We start from the raw sequence: 20,122 nt of genomic DNA, 5'->3' as shown, positions 1-20,122 counted from the left end.
ACTTGTTTTTAATACGTGTGAATTTTATACCTAATATGTGAATATTATGCCTGATACATGAATTTTATACCTCAGGTAATTTATATGTTTTTGTATTCGTACCTCCAGTAAATTTTACATATAAAATATGTACATTTTCCCAATGTTTATAGCAGCAATGGCCACGGTCGCCAAACTGTGGAAAGAACCAAGATGCCCTTCAACAGATGAATGGATAAGGAAAATGTGGTCCCTCTACACTATGGAGTATTATGCCTCCATCAGAAAGGATGAATACCCAACTTTTGTATCAGCATGGACGGGACTGGAAGAGATTATGCCGAGTGAAATAAGTCAAGCAGAGAGAGTCAGTTATCATATGGTTTCACTTATTTGTGGAGCATAACAAATAGCATGGAGGTCATGGGGAAATGGAGAGGAGAAGGGAGTTGAGGGAAATTGGAAGGGGAGGTGAACCATGAGAGACTGTGGACTCTGAAAAACAATCTGAGGGTCTTGAAGGGGCGGAGGGTGGGAGGTTGGGGGAACAAGGTGGTGGGTATTGGGGAGGGCACGGATTGCATGGAGCACTGGGTGTGGTGCAAAAAACAATGAATACTGTTATTCTGAAAAGAAATTTTTTAAAATGTACATTTGTATATAAAGCTGTAAAGTAACAAAATAGTATCATACTGTGTATGCCTTTTATAGTTCTCATCTCTACTCACTATAGAATGAATATATTTTATATCAGTAAGTACTGATTTACGTAAGTTTTTTTTTCAGAATACTTAAAAAGATATAAAACTCATAAGTGCCTATCGCCACAAATAATTAAATAGTACTAAAAGATATAAAGAAGAAAATAAACAACACAGAAAGCCCTCCTTCTAGAGAGAACCATCGTTAACATTTTGGCAAACGTTGCCTGTACGACACAAACACTCAGGCAGTTTCATAAACAGGCTCAAGATATATATTGTTTTGTAAACCTTTTTTATTTTTAAAAAAAAATTTTACTTATTTATTTGAGAGAGAGCAAGCAAGAGCTCGACAGAGCACAGGCAGAGGGAGCAGCAGGAAGAGAGAGAGGGAGAAGCAGACTCCCCGCTGAGCAGGGAGCCCAATGTGGGACTCGATCCCAGGACCCTTGGATCATGACCTGAGCCAAAGGCAGATTCTCAACCGACTGAGCCACCCAGGCGCCTCTTGAAAACCTTCTTAAACATTGAGCAGGGTCTTGGCGACATCATTCCATGTTTATACATATAGCACGAGATTAATCGTTTTCATGGCTCTGTCTTTTTGGAATTATGAGGTTATAATTTTACATTAGACCTGAAATGCTAGTGCTGACCATTCATTTTCAGGTTCTCGGGGATTTGAAACAACACTGCGATGCACACCCTTGCAGGCACAGTGTTCTTCCCGGAAGAAGGGGGACAGATGGAAAGCTCAGTAGGTACCAGCAGTGCTTAAAAGTGCGCACCACGAGGAGTCTGAAAGTATGGCCATTGGGCAGAAGGACCAGGAGTGATTTGTCCTCTTGTTTACTCTTCTGTCCTTTTTGTGTTCTTCTACGTGTCTTTCATCAGGTTGACTCGAGGAGGAATGTGTGTCCACATCGCGCACCAGTACGAGCTTTAGAACCACTCAGGCGTCAGCCCTGGGGGCTTTCTCCTGTGTCCACGCTTGTGCACGCTTGCTGCCATCAGTCGCCATCACTGACAGAGGGCTGCTCCGTCCTGTCCCTTGGTCCTGTCCCTCTGTTGGCAGGGGGCGAGCGTGGAGGGAGGCAAGGGCTCGGGGTCCCTGGGTAGCCCCTCTCGGGGGGCACCAGCAGTTAACACGGCCGGAGCCTCTCCGGGTTGTGAGCTCAGTGGGTTGTGCTTGTGAGGGAGAAGGCCGGCAGGACACACCAGGGCAAGGAGGCCTTTCCTGCATGAGCTCATGGGCAGAGCTCCTTGTCCCCCTTGTACCTCCAGGCTGGCAGCTGATGGCAAAACTCCCCCACCCCCAACGTCTCCTCCGGCTGCTGCCCGAAGTGACCTGGCCACCAGAAGGAGGCTGACTGCTTCTGGGCGGCAGCTGTCCCCTCCCCCAGAAAAGTCTAAAAGGATGCAGAGGATGTCTTCAGTGTTTCCAAAGAGGTCACTGATTGAGTGGGCTGTTCTGGGTTTGGTTAGTGCTGAGACACTTCCTCTTTCACTTGTGTCTCATTCAGGCTTCCTCCCTCCCCCCCCTCCCCCTTTTTGGAGAATGAAAAAGGGGAAGGGGAAAGAAAACCGAAAATTTCAGATGTAGCTGCAGTGCCAAAGCCCGTCCCTGGGGGGTTGGGGGGCTGCAGGAGGCACAGGGCTGGGGGTGGGGATGCCAGCACCCTCCAGAGGTCACAGAGGCCCCTGGACTTGGCCTTTCTCCCACCCCTCTCGCGGGCTGTAGCTCCCACCCAAGCAACCCTCTGTGCTCCCGTGTTCCCAGAGATCCTTGCAATCCTGGGTTCTCCTTTTTAGGGAGCAGATTTCCTAAAGTAAAAACTCAAGTCGGCTTTGGTTCCCTTCATTGAGTTGACTACTCATCTGCAAGCCAGACAGATATAGGGAACACGAGTGTGTGTGTGTGTGTGTGTGTGTGTACACAGACAGACGCACGCACACGCAGATTGTGGTAGCTTTTGGAAACTGTCTGAGGCACAGAAAGTAACTCGCCTGACAAGACATCAAAGGACTGCAAAGAGGCCACAAGCAGCAAAAGCCTTCGAGACCGCCTCGCAATTTCTACGTGATTGACGATAAGCATCTACTTGCTCCAGTAAGTTGAAGCAGAACTGTAACATTTTATTTGTTCCCGGAAAGTCACTGAAGTCACAAGTCATAAATAATAGAAGATAGAAAAATCCTCTCTTCACCTAATGGACTCCGAGATCTCTTTCTTAGCTTTTCTGCTAATGGCCTCCCCGGACTTGGCACCACCCGAGCTGCCCCGTGACCGGGAGATGGAGCCTCAGTGTGCAAGCAGGACTTGGTCCAAAAGACCATTTATAAGTTGGTTGTTTGGAACACAGACTGTGTTTTCCCTAAAATCGATGTTTGCCAGGGTGACTGGGCTCTTGGGTTCCCCTTGCACAGTTCTTTCTCTCTCTCTCTCTCTCTCTCTCCCTTGGCTGATACCAGCAGTTCTGAGTCCTCTCTCTCTCTTATGGCCCCGGGGCACTTGGGGTCTTGGGAGGGTTGTCTGCAGGGCGGGTGGGAGAGATCAAGTCAGCTCTTGCTTTCCGGGTATAGCTCTGGCTCAGCAGAATTTAAATGTAAGTGAATTTTCTTTTCCATCTTCTTACCTCCCAGGAGCATCCAGGTCCCAGTGCCTAAATCACCCAGATCGTAGGACCCTCCCCAATCTGCCTTATCTGCAACCCTGTGACCCTCAATTACTTACTGGTTTCCACTCCCTGACCAGTCAGACTTCCATTTCCCCAGAGCAGCTGATACCAGCTGAGGACTAGGGGAAAAGTAAACTGAGCAAGTATGAATTCATACTAGTGGGTAAATGACTGAAACCCTCTGAACGTATTCTCGTGACACTTGAGAATCCTTGTGGGCAGTAAGTTATAAAGGATGAAAACAAAGGGGTTAAGGATTTAGAAACTGCACACTAATGAGTGGGATGCTCGCCCCATTTCCAGAATATTGGCAGACAGTTAGGAAACAATCCTTTTTTTTTTTTTTTTTTTTTGAAAAAATGTCAGGTCACAGGTTCAGAGACTAGGGAATCTCCCCTCAGTGAATCGGCTGGTTGTCTGCCAGCTCACCCTGGAGAACCCCCAGTGGATAATCTGCTTTCATGTACACAAAACCATCAACCAGCTTTGTGTGCCTCATGATGAAAGCTTAACAGATAGCAAAGGATCATCAGATGTTTGTGGAAAGTTCTAACATGAAAGAAAAAGACCCAAACAGAGGAAACAGCAGAACTCAACTTCAAAAGTAGCATAGTTCATAGCCATAGAGAGACAAGAGAAGACATTTTACCCATTAAATGGGAAAAGGTGCAAAATAAACACTCAGAACAAGAAAGAGCGTTTGGCCATTAAAGAATAGGATGTTCGGGGGGTGGGGAATGCTCAAAAGAAAAGACTAGAAGAAAACAGTACAAAAAGATGGATGGAAAAATACTGAAGATAAGAAAAGGAGAGCATCCATCCTGAAGTCCCACATCCAGAAAATAAGGAAAGAAAGAAATTCTGGCGAACGGAAGGATAAGAGACTCAAGATTGAAGAGCCCACTAAGCGGGCAACAAAATGAATGAAGGAGAAAAGAGCTCAGACCAGGTTACGTCTTTTAAAAAACATATAGCGGCACCTGGCTGGCTCCATCAGAAGAGTATGTGACTCTTGAGCTCAGGGTCGTGAGTTTAAGCCCCATTTTGGGTGTAGAGATTACTGATACAAATATATTTTTTAGGGCGCCTGGGTGGCTCAGTGGGTTAAGCCGCTGCCTTCGGCTCAGGTCATGATCTCAGGGTCCTGGGATCGAGTCCCGCATCGGGCTCTCTGCTTAGCAGGGAGCCTGCTTCCTCCTCTCTCTCTCTCTCTCTCTGCCTGCCTCTCTGCCTACTTGTGATCTCTCTCTGTCAAATAAATAAATAAATAAAATCTGAAAAATATATATATATATTTTTTAAATGTATATAAATAATTTTTAAAAAAGAAAAAGAAATCAACTGAAAGGTAGAATACATTTTTCTCGGCAGGCTCCACTGTTAAAGAGACAGAAACTGTCGTTCAAGGCCATCCAACAAAGACGGGACATAGAAAATTCCCAGGCTCTCAGTTTTTCATTTGGAACTTCTGGAGAACTACACCCAAGATATAAGGAGAACCAGAGTCTTAAAAACTTCAACCATCCTTGAGTCATCTTTATCTTATTAGGAGAAAATTCTCCGTGGGCCTCTTATACTCTGCACATCTTATAAGTAGAGAAATTCACTGTCTTTGTTCCATGCTATTCATCCAAAATACTTTTATAATAAATAGTTACGGAAAAGAAAAAAATTGTATATACTTAAAAACCATAGAGTTCTTCAGAGCTCTAAGGAAAAAGGGAAGACTCCAAGATCCTCCTTTAAAAAAGCAAGTAACATAAAGTAAATTAGAAATCAAAATCATTGAATGTCAGAAAAAAATGGAACAAACCCTTCCCAGTGCTGAGGCAAGATGATTTTCTACCTAAAATTCCATACCCGTCCAGCGAAACTCTCAGGCAAGTATGAGGGTAGACTAGAAACATTTTTAGACAGGCAAGATTTCAAAATATTTATTTCTATGTAATTTTATTCCGAAAGGATCTAGGGCATGTGCTACTACAACCGGAGGAGTAAACCAAGAAGGAGGAAGACACAGAATTTAAGAGAAAAGATCCAACAGAGCAGAGTACAGCCACAGTCCCAGGCTGAGGGCTGCAGAGCAAGCCCAGAGAGGGATGGTTCAGATGGGAACAGGGGCTGGAAAGCTGCAGAAGAACGGCTCGTAGAAAACAAACAAACAACGGATGTGCTTAGGCTATGCAGAAAATATTGACAACAGAGATGATGAAGCATTTTTTTTTTAATAACAAAGAATTAGAGGAGGCCTAAGAAACTCGGTAAATGGATTTTTCATAATTTAAAAAGAAAACCAATCCAATAACAGAAATGAAATGATGATTAACTCCAGGTGAAAATAAAGAGTTCTACAAGAAAGAGAGCACGGGGGCCCCTGGGTGGCTTAGTCCATTAAGCGTCCAACTCTTAATTTTGGCTCAGGTCAGGATCTTAGGGTCATGGATCAATCCCCGCATCGGGCTCCTCACTCGGCACAGAGTCTGCTCCTCTCTCCCTCCGCTCCTTCCCTCCATCCCCCAATAAATAAATAAAATCATCTTAAAAAGAAAAGGAAGAAAGCAGGGTCATAGTACACTGCTGGGCTCTGCAGCAAACAATGAGTAATTATCATAATAGAAGCCGCTGACTACAGACAGAGTCAGTCCAAAGTCCTGATACAACTACATGGGTGGGGAACGGGAGATGGGCAGTGTGAGGATACAAAGGAGAGTTCGGTCCCCATATATCACAGCAGCAAATCAATAGATACCACCTTAAACCACCAGAGCAAGAAATCTCATTAATATACATCCCGTTCAGCAATGGACAAAAATACTAGGGAGAACATCTGAGAGCCTCTTGGAAGTTGGTCTGTGGGGTGAGGCTCTTTTTTTTTTTTTTTAAGATTTATTTTATTTATTTATTTGACAGACAGAGATCAGAAGTTGGCGAGAGGCAGGCAGAGAGAGAGGAGGAAGCAGGCTTCCCACAGACCAGAGAGCCCAATGCAGGGCTCGATCCCAGGACCCTGGGATCATGACCCGAGCCGAAGGCAGCGGCTTAATTCACTGAGCCACCCAGGCGCCCAAGGATGTTACTTTTCATGACAACCCTTTCAGTATGATTTGGCTTTTAAAAATATACTTGGAATACTTTCATATATTTAGTAATTTTTAAAGAAAGTCCAAGAACTAGGAAAATGAACGATAGATTGGTTGCTAATCTGAATGGATCTCTAATGGAATCTCAGTGAGTAAAATTCAGAAGCTGTAGGGAAGTGGTTGTGGGGCAGGGTAAAGAGGTACAATTATCACATGAGTTCATACTGGTATGTTTTAATTGTACTGTGGTTATTTATGAAAGTCTATTTGGTTTTGGAAAATATATGCTACGGTATTTAGGAGTGATGAGACATCATGTCTGCAACTTACAGATGGTTCAGAGAAAAATTATATAGAAATGTACTTTACATATATATTCTTTTTATTCTAAAAATAAAGCTTAATGAACACGGGGTACTCAGTTTTTTAAACAATAAGCATTAAATATGTTGACACTATACAGAAATAACGTATCCTTCTAAAACTTGGGGGCAACCATAAAGTGAATTTAGTTTAAATGAAAAAACAAAAAATTCTAGTTAATGAATACATGAGTTGAATGAGAAGCCAATGAATAACTTTTATGTTCCAGATACCTTGAATGAACGTCTTTGCCCTTAAGCACCTCATAGTTTAGGGAGACACTGAGGAAATAAGTTATGATCATTGCAGTAAGGACAAACCTAGCAGTATGCACAAGGAAGTGATCATTGCAGAGGAGGGAATTTTGTGTTGCAGGAGGTGGGGTTAGGGAGCGCTTTACGGAAGAGTTAAACACTGAGCTCAATGAAGCTTCTTGGGGTGCCAGAAGGCCACTGGATCAAAAGGTAAAAGGTCCAAAGTAACTCATTTGATCCCTAAAAACCACAGGAGGTTTGTGCTCCTTTTATCTCCTTTGTACAAACCAGGAAGAGATGCATAAGGCTAAAAAAATTGATGTTGGCCACATGCTAATGAACAACAGTTTCCAAGGTTCAAGCCCAAACCATCATCTAGCCCCTGAGCTACACGGACTGATTCTCTGGATGTCAGGAGACAGGCATTCAGTCAAAAGGCAAATCATCCCAGAAAGCCAAGAAGCATCTCAGACACAGCGAGGCTGATGCACTGATGTTCTCGGTTTAAATCTGGGGACCAGGCATGATATGGATGGATGTATTTCACTGAAGACTGGGTGCAGGTAAGGGTGGAAACGGGCACTGAGGTCAAAGAATGACTTTGGACATTTCAAGATCCACGGGGAGTAAACAAACTAGAGACTGAGGTGATCACTGGAGTTGAAAAGACAAAACAACTTCTCACATTAGCCCTCTAGGGAGAGACAACAAGGGGTGAAGGCGGGAAAAGGTAACCAGCAGACGGGGCTGAAGTCGTCAAGAAAACACGTTGTCTGTCCTTCCTGGGGAGTGAGAAGGCCCATTAGGATGAAGAAAAATCAGAGAATGGTAAAAGGGTCTGAGCTTCAAAAGCATAGAGGCTGCTGGGTCATAGTAGGACAATGGCTTGGAAATGGAACTGGGGCTCGGGAGTATTCCTCAGTGACCGCTGGGAGGGAAGAAGTGATGTTCAGGGAAGAAAGTTGAGTGTCCCTTAGGCTGAGGTCTTGGGAAGAGAACTTTGGGGGGAAAAGCGGGTGGTGTGAAGGAACAGGTTTACACCGGACTCGGGGTTTTGCGGGGGTTCTTTTGTAGGAAGCTGCTGAGGCCAACGGAGTCTGGAGAGCATGGGGGCAAGAATGACCTGAACTGGGAAGGAAGGAGGGCACGAGCGATGGGTGGGCTTGTCTGGCGGGGCTGCTGGAGGCCCACACCCCTGCAGGGAGAGGGGATGGCGATCAGGTCGGGATCTGTCCTTGGCAGTACGAGGTGGCTTGACCCAGCCTGACCCACTACTCCGTCCTAACGTCTGCTGGGCACCGGGATGTCGAGCGGTGGGCCGGGGGTGGAAGTGGGGGGTCCTCTGCTTTCAGACCCAACTTCCCAGTGCTGAGGGGCTCCAGGGGTCAGAGCTGGCTCCTCTCATCTTCCACGGGAGAACCGAGAGGCCCAGAGAGGGTAACCCGCCTAGCCAAAGCCACACAGCTAGCTCAGCCCTAACGCCCGCCCGCTCCCGTCCTACTTCTCTCCTCCGCTCCCGCACACACGCATTGCGGCTTCTCTGCACCCTGGAGGCACAGAGGGACGCATCCCCGCGCGGAGGGAAACCCCGCGGGCGTCTCCAGGCCGGGCCCCCGCCCCCTCGCCGCCCGCCTGCGCGCGCTCCACCTGCGCTTCGCGGTTGCGGCCGCGCCCAGGCCGCTGCAGAGGCGCCGCCGCCGAGGAAGGGAAAGTCCGAGCGGGGACGGCACCGGGGCGCGCGCCCGGGCCGTACGTCAAGCTGCGGCCGCGGCTGACTTATTTTGGAGCCGCCTGGTGACATCAGTCACGCCGAGGGCGCTCCTCAAACCCGCGGCCCCCCGCGAGGCCGGCGCGGCCCCGGGGGGGGGGCGGAAGGGGACCGTGGGGACTGACTTCGACGCCTCGCTCCCCGCTCACGGTGACCAGGACCCCGACGGCGGACCCACAACTAGGGCTCCGAGCCTGCCGGAGAGCCGCGCACGATGGGGCGTGGCGCGCGCCGCGCGCCGCGGGGGCGGGGCTCGCGCGAAGGGGCGGGGCTCGCGTGGAGGGACGGGGCGGGGCGCGACGGAGCGGCGGCGCGGCGCGATGGGGCGTGGCGTTGCGCCGGCGCGGGGCGCGACGCCCGGGCGCGCAGAGGCCGCGGCAGGAAGCCGGGCGGTGTCCAGTGCCGGCGGCGTGAGGGCAGTGTTGTGGAGCCGTCAGATCCGGGCCGTGGCCTCCCGGGCTGGGCGCTTGGTTGTGGAGGATGGGGACAGTCGCGGTCGGTGGGGAGGGATGAGGATTTGGGCGGGGCCGCCGCGGCGGAAGCAGGGGAGGACAGCGGGGGACGGGGGCGTCTCCGGAGAGCGAGGCCCTTAGAGGAGGCTTCCTCCGGGCGGAAAGACGAAGCGAGACTCCCCGGGGGATCCCCACTCCACCCCAACCAGGGACCGGGTCGCGGTTGCACGGGCCCCGGGCCAAGGTGCGGGTTGCTATAGCAACCAGCGGGGGCGGCCGACTTGTCGAGGTTTGCCCAGGATGTGCTGGTTTTAGCGCTGCAGGCCTCCAGCCCGCATGAGCGATCCTCTCCTGCCTCCCGCGGTTCCACCCAGGGTGGCCAACCTCTCACACTGCCTTTGTAATATTAGGGTGAAGGCACCCCGCACAGCACTTCCCCGGCCAGGTCCAGGCATGCCCGTCCTTGTAAGGCAAAATCTTCGATGGGAGCCTACCTCCCTAAAGGTAGGTGGCCTGCAGGAGGGCACATTTGGTTGCTGTTTTGTCCCGTAGGAGACGTGAAAGGTCATCCCGGTTGGGTAGCCCCGAGGACGATTTTATACACACATCAGAGCTCTGACAGTACTGACCTCCGTTTGGGAATTTCGCTCTCGCTCTGGAACCCCAGGTTTCTGATGCCCAACGAGAACGAACAGACATTACATTAGCTTGAATTTTCCCATCAATTGTCAGTCATTAAACTGGAAAAAAAAAAATCTAGAGAATTAGGAAATATGATGGGTTCCAGAGAGTGAGTCCACAATTTTTTTTTTTTCCCTTTTCTAACTCAAAAAGGCTCGTGGCGGAACAGCTGTTTGACGCATTCAGAAGGAAGGATGACAGCTCTACAGAGGAACACGGTGTGAATGGAAGAAACCTGTCATTGTGAGTCTGGCTTTTGGTTAGTCACCTGATGTCCTCCCCAGGGTGACATGACTTGGAGGCAATAAACTTCAGTGGCCGAGGTCTATTACCAGCCTGCAGTTAAGTTACAGAAATGGCAGGACTTACATCAGTTCTCTTTTTGTGTGGTCTGGAACATCTTTGAGTCACCTTGGAAAAGATGAGTATTTTTCATGCGGCCCTAATGAGTCAATTCATAATATTGTTACCCCAGGGACAGAAGGAAATAGGGAATCGGGTCATCCTCTTTATTCTCTTACGGTCTTTGTAACGGAAGCAGGTTCCGTGAGAGAAGGAGGAATGAACTTCGCGATTTTTCTTTTCACCTTTTCAGCTACCTTCCCCAAGAAATGGATTGGAAATGGGGAAGAAAACCGGTTGTTTGGTGCAACTAATAGTAAAAAACAAAAGCAAAAACAAAACAGTTTTTCCATTGTAGGGAGAAATGAGAGATGTATGTGGAGGATAGGCAGATTCAAGTCACCGAAGTGGATATGCATTGTCTATCTGATTGCGTGTGTTTTCCTGGTAGATGCAAACAGTACAGCACTCTGAACAGACTCTAAAAACAGCTCTCATCTCAAAGAACCCGACGCTCGTGTCACAGTATGAGAAGTTAGACGCTGGCGAACGGCGTTTGCTGAACAAAGCCTTCAAGCCAGACAACGATCTGTTTGGACCCATTACCCTGCATTCAGAATCAGACTGGATCATCTCCCATCCGGAGGCTCCCCAAGACTTCGAAGAGTTTTTCAGTGATCCTTCTAGAAAGGCACCGTCTCCAGAGAAACGCAGTATTTATATACAGTGCATTGGTATACATTGGTAACGTGCTGGATTTGGGTTGGTTTGCAGTGGGCCTGCTGCCAGGGATAGCCTGGGCTGCTGGTCTCATTCAAGTGGGCAGTTTTAGGATCATTTTTTGACATTCATTACAGTGGTGGAACCCTTGTCCCAAATCGCCTTAAAAAGGGACATTTCGTTTCTTTGTAATTCATGTTCACATCAACGAGTGATAAAGGTTTATTGAAAATCTAGAGTTAGTTTGCTTCTAACTTCAGATTTCTGATTACAGACTGAGAGACTGAATGTTTAATCATCCTCAGGTCTGTCTTGCATTTTTTCTGTCTTCTAGGGTCTCTGGGAAACACCAGAATTATCAGTGAAGAATATATTAAGTGGCTGAAAGGTTACTGTGAAGCATTTTTTTATGGCTTGACAGTAAAACTCCTAGAACCGGTTCCTGTCTCTGTCACGAGGTGTTCCTTTAGAGTCAATGATAACACACAAAACCTACAAATTCATGCAGGTGAATTAAACAACTTTACAATTTGAATTGAGGAAAGGAGCTATTAGATATATGTACGGATGGATATATATATATATGCATATCTCATATGGACTTTTTTTTTTTTTTTTCCCAAATAGGGCATATTCTGAGGTTCTTAAAAAGGAAGAAACCTAGAGATGCCTTCTGTATTGTGGGAATAACAATGATTGATCTTTACCCACGAGACTCCTGGAATTTTGTCTTTGGACAGGCCTCTTTGACAGATGGTATTCCTTTTTGACATTTTTGGTAGAAGTTTCTTCACCTTGAGAGTTATTTGAACCTGTTGATAAAGGGAAGAAAGTCCAACCAATTATCGTTTTAATACTTTGGACTATGTTATTTCTGGTGTACGGTGCTATGCTCAGGAAGTAGTATGCTGTGGTTGGATTCTGATGATCCATAAGCCATGCACTACCTCCATGACCTTGAGGCCAATGATACCTATTTTATTTTTTACTTTTTAAAAGATTTTATTTATTTATTTGTCAGAGAGAGAGAGTGCACAAGCAGGCAGACTGGCAGGCAGAGGCAGAGAGAGAAGCAGGTTCCGTGCCGAGGAAGGAGCCTGTTGTGGGACTCGATCCCAGGACCCTGGGATCACGACCTGAGCCGAAGGCAGCGGCTTAACTGACTGAGCCACCCAGGCATCTCAGTGATACCTATTTTAGAGTCCTTTTGGGATAGTTTACCTGTGCTCATACATAAAAAGTGTATATATACACCTAGCATCCATATAGATATTCTGCACAACAGATGGTAAATGTCAGTAATTCAGGGACGAGGTGAATTAAACATGTTAAGGATGTTTGTACTGTCGTTAACACAAGTGAAAATCCTGCTGCTTTTCAGTTCTTTTTGTAGATCTCTTGCATAGCTAGAGTGACAAGAGGCTGATTTACAAGTGGGCACGTTCTTACTCTGTGACTCGTGACCTTATTTTACTTCCGTAAAGTCAACTTCAGTGTTCGATTTGAGAATACTGTAAACTTGACTCACTGGGTATTCTGCACTGTAATACTGAGGGTAGAAAAGGATCTGGAGGTATCCTTTTCTGGGTAGAAAGGATCCCATTATGGGTAGAAAGGATCCCATTTTTGCCTTACTGTATTTCATTCTTTTTGCCTTCTCCCACTCCTTTTCTCTCCATCTATCTGTTTGTGCTGTAATTTCTCTACCCTCGTCCGCTAGGATCTGACAGGTTTGAAGGGGAGTCCAGTGCACTGAGGGCAGTGGTGGTCCATTAGCACTCTGGGGCTGGGGAGTAGGTACCCAGGATTGTGCTTTCAGAGTACCAGTTTGACTGTCCAGGTGTCACATCAGCCTTGGGACTTGTTGGGGGTGGGCCCTTTCTTTAACAAATGTTTTTTTTCTATTAGGCATTTCCTTTTCTGACACATTCATTAGAGGTGGGAGCCCAGGGCACCACGGAGTCGCTTCTCCCCCTGCTCCTTCATTGGTGACTTCTCCATTTACATTCCTAGAGTGTCCCCAACCTCTCTTGGAGACTCTGGCCACTGCTGTCTTTCTGATTTTTTAAGAGCTATCTTTCTTTCAGAAATAAACTTTTTTTTTAAAAAAGAAGATTTTATTTATTTATTAGGAAGAGCTCAAGATGGGGGGAGAGGGAGAGAGAGAGACGCAGACTCCCCACTCAGCAGGGAGCTCCACCTGGGGACTGGGGAGAGTCCGGGACTCCATCCCAGGACCCTGAGATGACCTGAACCCAGGGTTTAGATGCTTAACTGACTGAGCCACCCAGGTACCCCCATCAGAAATAAACTTTTATGAGCTGAATTTTTCTCTCCCCTTTTATAATTAACCTGACAGTGATGGAAACATAAAAAAAGGTTAAAAAATTTTACCTAGACATTGCGAGCTAATTTATCTTAACAGCGTTTGAGGTGGTCAGGGGGCATTCTCCTAAGATGTTTCTACTTTAAGGCCCTCCCCTCCTTTTTTTTAGTAAGTTTCTTTCTTTCTTTCTTTCTTTCTTTTTTTTTTTAAGATTTTATTATTTTATTTATTTATTTGACAGGTAGACAGAGAGAGAGAAGGAAACAGGCTCCCCACTGAGCAGAGAGCCCAATGCAGGGGCTCTATCCCAGGACCCTGAGATCATGACCCGAGCTAAAGGCAGAGGCTTTAACCCACTGAGTTACCCAGGTGCCCCTTTTAGTAAGTTTTTTAAATAGTGCATGGCCTGAAAGAAGGTGTAAGCTAGCAGTGCTGATCTGTTGGGCAGTGAGATAGTATCTTACTATAAGTGACTGTACTCTCCAAGTTTACAAAGATGGGGGTTTTCAAAATGGAGAAATTCTTAATTACCAAAGAAAATAATCTTACATCCGTAAGTTTATTAGAAGGAGAAAATGTTCTTGCTAAAGATATTATAGTGAAATATGCCCACACTTGGTTGTCTAGAGGATAGAGGAGGTCAACTGTGACAGGAGGAGACTTGGGTTTTCCTTAACTTTCAGAATGTTCTCTCTCTTTCCCTCTAAATATCAAATATCAGGCGACACTTGGAGGGGTGGGGTGAGGAGCATTCTCTTTGGATCAAGTTGGATTGGACAAACTTACTACGAATTCATTTCTTTAACAACAAAAAAGAAGCCTTTTTCTAAAATGCCTTATTTTAAATCACAACGGAAAGAGGCATAAATAAAAGTGATAACGTAAACAAGTCACCTTATAAAACCATGCCCTTTAGAATGCGTTGTGCAGCAAACCCTGTCCTCTATGTGCGCAGAAGCTTCCGTGTGACAGGAAGTCATTACAGGAGTGTTTATTCTGGTCACATGACGGCAGCCACATAGAGTCCCGCTCTGAGTGAGAAGGGGGAGGTGGGAGGAGGTTCTGTGTGAGGGCACGGTCTCCACCATGGTCTCCAAGCCTCAGGGCAGTGCAGGGACCCTCGCTGACCTGTAGGACCTAGAGATCTCGTTGTTGTGCTCCTAAAGAGTGAAGTTATGGCTGTGTGGTGTGTGTGTGTCACCATTTTTCCTTGCTCCTCTTGGAGTCCTTGATTTGGACTACTCTTTGAGAAAAAAGACTAATCTTAGAGGGGAAAAAATTCTGGAATTTTCCATTTCTCAAGAATTTGATCTCAAGACCATTGAATCTTACAGGGCAGGGCAATGTGGCAATGTGGCAGAAGAGCTAGATAGGGAAATCTGGGGCAAAAGTTCTCCTTTGTCTTGGCAAACTGTAAGCATATTAGGCTGTGAACGCAGTCGCACAGATTTGTACCCTGGGACGAGATGCCCAAATGGGCTCTCTTTGTTGGTTTTTCATCCAGGAATCTTACTCCCATTCTGTTGTTGCTTGTCCTCCTCTTCTAGGTGTGGGGATATTCAGCTTTGCCAGGTACGGCAGTGATTTTTATAGCTCACACTATGAAGGCAAAGTGAACAAGCTACAGAGAGTATCTTCAAGTGACTATTCCATTTTTGATAACTATTACATCCCCGAAGTGACCAGTATTTTGCTGCTTCGTTCCTGTAAGGTGAGTCATTTACCAAAAAACAAAACAAAAACAACAACAACAAAAAAAAACAACCAACAGTATTTTTTAAAAAGCTCTTAATTGTCTAAATTGTGTATAAACAGTCCTTCAGGTCCTAATTATAAATGAGTTTATATCAGCTTGCATACTTTTGATGGATATTGTTTGACGTTGTCAATAAAATAATTAAAATGGATACCTTAATACTGAGATTTACAGTATCCATGCTGGCTTTTTGTCCTGTTGGTGACGCGCAGCCTTGGCTGTCTGCACATCCTCGCCACTAGCTTCATTGCAGAATTCTGCTATGAGTACGGTAACCGACTCTTTGAGGCTGTGGTGGCCACCCAGTCAGGCTGTTCTTGGAGGCCGCTGCTCTCAGGCATCGTGAGAACGGCTTTCTTTTGGCCCAAAGCAACCTTCTCCCGCTGTTAGTTCTACTGACAGCTCCTGACCCAAGCCCTGCTCTTCAGAAAGCCGCCTCCTGGTTCCCTCCCCCACCATCTCCGTAGCCAGAAACATAGGCTTTTCCTGCAGCTGGGAAGTTGTGCTTAGACACTGAGGGCTATAGTGTTTTCCATGTCAGCCTCCGCTGGTGCAGATTGAGCGCCCTTCCTCCCTAACCTGCTGACTCAGCATCTGTGGGGGAAGGGTCCCAGAATCTAAATGGGTAACAAGCGTCCCACTGGTCTACTGCAGCGGCTGTAACCCAGGGGTGAGTTTTCCCACCCGGGGACTTCTGGCGGTGTCTAGAGACATTTCCGGTTGTTGCAGTTGGACAGTGGGGGTTACCAGTGTCCAGTGGGTAGAGGCTGGGGGCGGAGCTAAGCATCCTGTAATGCATGGGACAGCTGCGTCCTTCTCTCGTCCCCATTGTGCTTATGCAAAGAATGATCCCACCCAGCACGTCAGCTGTATCAAGGCTGAGAAACCCTGCTCCAGGGGAAGTAATGAAGTGTAGGGAGGAAGGCGGTAAGACACTTAGGGAAATGAAGGATTAAGTCTTTGGGCCCATGAAGTTTTGGTGAGGACAGGAAGGGAGTTGATCTCTCTAACTTCGCTTCTTTGGAAAGGAAGGAAAAGAAGGCAGGTGTAACTCTGTGCTGAGGGTGGCGCTGCCAGGCCTTGCTGTGCGTGTCTTGCAGACTTTAACCCATGAGATTGGACACATATTTGGACTCCGGCACTGCCAGTGGCTTGCATGCCTCATGCAAGGCTCCAACCACTTGGAGGAAGCTGACCGGCGCCCCCTCAACCTTTGCCCCATCTGTTTACGCAAGCTGCAGTGTGCTGTGGGCTTCAACATCATAGACAGATACCAGGTAAACGAGGGGGAAGAAAAGGAAGGAGGGAAGTGGTTATCTAACTAGCAAACTGCCATTTTCTATTAGGCCCTTTTGCGGAGCTATAATTTATCAGAGGAAATTAGTGCAAAGATAAGCAGGAAGCTGTGGTTTGAAAAAAAGAAAAACACACAAAGAAATCTCCTCTTAAAACTGCCTTGCCTCTGAGCGCCTTGCACTTGCGGCTCAGTGAGAAACCGTGGGGGAGTATCTAGCCCCCTTCGCTAAGTGCCAGAGAACTTGACTTGGAAGAACAGGCTGAATGCTGATGTGCGTGGCAGAGTTCATTTTTTTTAAACCATGAGTATATGTGGAGATGCTTTATCTTCCCACCCATGAGACAGGGGTATGCTGTTCACGCACAGGAAAGGATGAGTTTCTTGAAGGAGGAAGAGGGGGAGTACGTAATCTCGGTGCGTGTGTGCACGTCCGCGCATCCAGGCCAACCCACAAATGCATCCGTACCCATCACATGCCTCCTCGTGGGTGTGACTGCTCACGCAGCGATCTTTACGTACGTGTGTCTGCCTATACCTTTGTGCACACTCACACGGGGACCACTTGCACATCAGCTCGAAAGCACTTGCCCAGTGCCCTGGGGAACATTCGGCACGTTGAGAAAAGCATAATCCTCCCATCCAGAAAAACCCGTGAGGATGCGTGTTTCTCTTTCATCTCTTCTCCCGCGCACACTTCTGACCGCCATCTGTAGTCGTAGTTTGTGTATTTTTGGCCACTGCTCCTTCACGCGGTGTGTGTTCCACACTCACAAATGTCTTTATCAGACGGAACATCTTACGGGGCTAATAGGAGCCACTGATTGAGATAATGTGATTTAGAAGTCAGCATGTTTCAACTGCCTCAAACTATTTTGCTCTGATTTATGAACGTGTGGATCTGGATTTTGTTTCTCAAGGCGCTGGTGAGGTGGATTGACGATGAATCCGCCGACAGCCCTGGAGTCAGCAGGGAGCACAGTCGGGAGGATCATGTGACTTTGCCAAAACCTGTGGAAGCCTTTAAGGAATGGAAGGAGTGGATAATAAGATGCCTTGCTGTTGTCCAGAAATAAGGACCTTCGCCTAGGAGTAATTCCCGTAAACCTTTGCGCATTATGCTTTCCCTTGGATGCCGTACTTCCTTAGAACAAACTGCTTACTGACTCTGCCCTGTGTCAAGTAACAGAATGGAACCTTCTTTAAAGCATCTGAACTTTGAAATGAGGCTTACTTGGGATGCCGACAACTATAAACCCTCAGCCTGGTCGTGGTAGTGAGCTCATCATTTCCGTCCTTGAAATACGTTTATATCTCACAAGGGAGCTAGGACTAACAGATAAGTAAGTAAATACAAAAATCACTGTATATATCCCAAGAAAGGATATCCAAGGAATGTAATTTCCAGGGGGTAATTTTTGATTCATTTCTTAGAAGGAGTGCGCTGCCTCCCATAGACCCAGGCAAGTCACCTACTCCACGTACATCTCTCGTCTGTGGACCGAACTTTCCAGTGGGCCTGCCTGCTTTCCCTTTATTCGCTGGTTGTCCCTTGAGCCTGAAAGAAGCGATAGTTCACTTGGGGTTTGGCAGCTTATAAAATGTGACCTCCTCTCAACCATATTTACAAGTGAAACTAACAGGACTTGTACAACAAACAGTATTTGTGAAGGGTCTTGCTCATAATTTGTTACGATGGACCTTATGTTTGTGAGTGTTGCCCTTTTCCTATAGGCTTTGAGCAGGTGTTAGGTTTATTCCTGCAATAGTATCACTCTCACTTTGCATTGTGCAGTGTTCCCTTGAGGAGGACGGAGAGTGTGATGGGGTGTCCTGTCGGTGTGGCAGGAATGCCTGTGTTGGCCTGTCAGGCTGTGAACATCGGCTGGATTTCCACTGTGGGGGAACAGGTTGAAAATCACAGGCTTGAAGATTCACCTTTACGAGAGCAATGTATCTTACGCCTTTAGAAATTAGATCAGATCATTTGAACGCTGGTGAGCAGATTGCCTTTTCCACGTTCCCATCTTCACCCGGAGGGTAAAACTTACAGGTAGTTTTAAATTTTGAAGTTTGGAACCTAAATTCTTTCCACGTTAACTTTATTTATGCAGTGTGATCGAAAGCACATATTCTAACTGAACATGCTTTTCCTTATGACATTCATTCTTCCTTGATGAGACCTCTTAAGGTCATTTACGTTCAGACTCATTGGAGGGCAAACACTTGGTGGTTCTAATATGAAAAGAGAACCCAAGGGAGCATGGACTTTTATGGATTCTGTTACAAGTTTTATTTCCTCGTACTGTTATTGGCCCTGTGTTCAGTTTTCTTCTGTTTTCCCACAAGGTAAGCACAGGTTTGGCCCTATAGGTCAGCATGAGTTACAAACCTACACATTCAGATTTGGCTGCGTGTGTAAATTGGGGGGCGCGGTTGTTCCGACAAGACATAGAGCCCATTTGTACCAACTCTGCACGGAGAGACCAGGAAAATGTCTTCTATTTAAAGAATCAAATCCTAAGAGTCCTGTTAAAAGTTGGACAGATGTTAAGTTTAATGTAATGGGCATTTATTCAGCAATCATCAAGTGTATAATATTGCCTTGTATTTACTTTCGGACAATTTCTTAGGGTTAAATTTAAAAACTATAATTTGTTTACTGCAACTACATTTTATGTACTCTAGGGAAACCTTGTTTTGAGAAATTATTTTCACTCAGTAACAAACGGAAATCCACGCAGAGCTTGCTTTGCAAATGCTGGGTGAACAAACAGGGAAGAGAACTAGTAGTTTTCCATGGTCTACACACCGTTCTAGAAACAAGCGAATCGGAAATGTTCGCGTCGCGCCGATGGAGTTAGTCCTCTCCCTTTGGTCCGGAGAAGGATTAAGCGGCAACATTTTAGTCCACCAAGCCTTGTAACAGGCAACGGCCGGACTGAAGAACATGGCCTTCCCCGGCTCGCCCCCTGCAGCCCTGAGCCACCCCCACCCCCACGCCATCAAGGGTATGTGCATTCTGCACCCGAGGGTCGGGGTGCTGCGGGCAGCCAGCGCCGTCCACCCCTCCACCCCCCCACCCCCGCTCCACTGCTGGGGGCTCGGTCCTCCTGTGCCTGCAGCGCTGCACCACGCCCCGCCCCGCCGCGAGCGAGCGCGCGGCGCGTCCCCGGCCCGCGCCCCCGGCTGTGCCCGCGCGCCCCCGGCCCACAGTGCAGCCTCCACAGCGAGGGGGCGCGGAAGCCGCGGGGAGCCCGGCAGATCGGCGCGGCGGGCGGCGGAGCAGTGAGTGCGGGCGGGCTCGGGGCGCGTGTGCGCTGCGCTGCGCTGGCTTTCGGGGGCGCGGCGGAGCCCCTTCCGCGGACCGGGCCCCTAAGCTAGAGCGGCGCCGTCCACTACGGGGAGAGCGCGGGCCGCTGGTGGCAGCTGGATGGCTTCTGGTGGCCGCGGGAGCTCGTGTGGCCAGGGCACAGGAGAGCAGGCTTAGTCTCACATTTTACTGACACATTTACTCCAATACCTCCAAAATACTATCATTTCAACCTTGAGTCCATGTAGAAACAGAGTTTACATGGTCCTCTCATCCCGAGTGTTCGAACTCAGGCGTGCACTTGACCCTGAGAGCGCATCTCAGCGCCCAAGGCGGTAGGCGAGGGCTCCGGGGCTCCGCGTGGCTCCGGCGACGGTCCCGGACCGAAACTCTACGTTAGTACCGTCTCTGGCTG

At 47.5% G+C, this 20,122-nt stretch overlaps 1 protein-coding gene across 5 annotated transcripts; it reads left to right on the top strand.

The window, feature by feature from the left end:
* The first annotated feature begins 9,195 nt into the window (after positions 1–9,195).
* AMZ2 (archaelysin family metallopeptidase 2) lies at positions 9,196–18,395 on the top strand. Of its 5 annotated transcripts, none has more exons than XM_044247576.1 (9): positions 9,196–9,293; positions 9,686–9,779; positions 10,110–10,199; positions 10,750–11,011; positions 11,353–11,526; positions 11,646–11,774; positions 14,892–15,055; positions 16,201–16,377; positions 17,315–18,395. In XM_044247576.1, the coding sequence occupies exons 4-9, from the start codon at positions 10,750–10,752 to the stop codon at positions 17,468–17,470; spliced, it is 1,062 nt and encodes a 353-aa protein (XP_044103511.1). In that variant the 5' UTR covers positions 9,196–9,293; positions 9,686–9,779; positions 10,110–10,199; the 3' UTR covers positions 17,471–18,395. The 5 variants fall into 5 exon arrangements, with proteins under 5 accessions (XP_044103511.1, XP_044103507.1, XP_044103509.1 ...); XM_044247572.1 differs by having other exon boundaries at positions 10,750–11,032; positions 17,315–18,057; XM_044247574.1 differs by having other exon boundaries at positions 9,209–9,318; positions 10,750–11,032.
* Positions 18,396–20,122: the final 1,727 nt, after the last annotated feature.

This window comes from Neovison vison, chromosome 5 (genome assembly GCF_020171115.1).
Source record: "Neovison vison isolate M4711 chromosome 5, ASM_NN_V1, whole genome shotgun sequence".
NCBI lineage: Eukaryota > Metazoa > Chordata > Mammalia > Carnivora > Mustelidae > Neogale > Neogale vison.
Note: the sequence above shows the minus strand (reverse complement) of the source record. Positions and strands in the feature narration are given on the sequence as shown.

Bases quoted from the DNA above. Each gene is read 5' to 3' on its own strand.
- AMZ2 (XM_044247574.1), top strand. From the start codon at position 10,750: ATGCAAACAGTACAGCACTCTGAACAGACTCTAAAAACAGCTCTCATC. The intron at 11,775-14,891 runs GTATTCCTTTTT...CTCCTCTTCTAG, and splicing joins ACAGGCCTCTTTGACAGATG to GTGTGGGGATATTCAGCTTT. The intron at 15,056-16,200 runs GTGAGTCATTTA...CGTGTCTTGCAG, and splicing joins TGCTGCTTCGTTCCTGTAAG to ACTTTAACCCATGAGATTGG.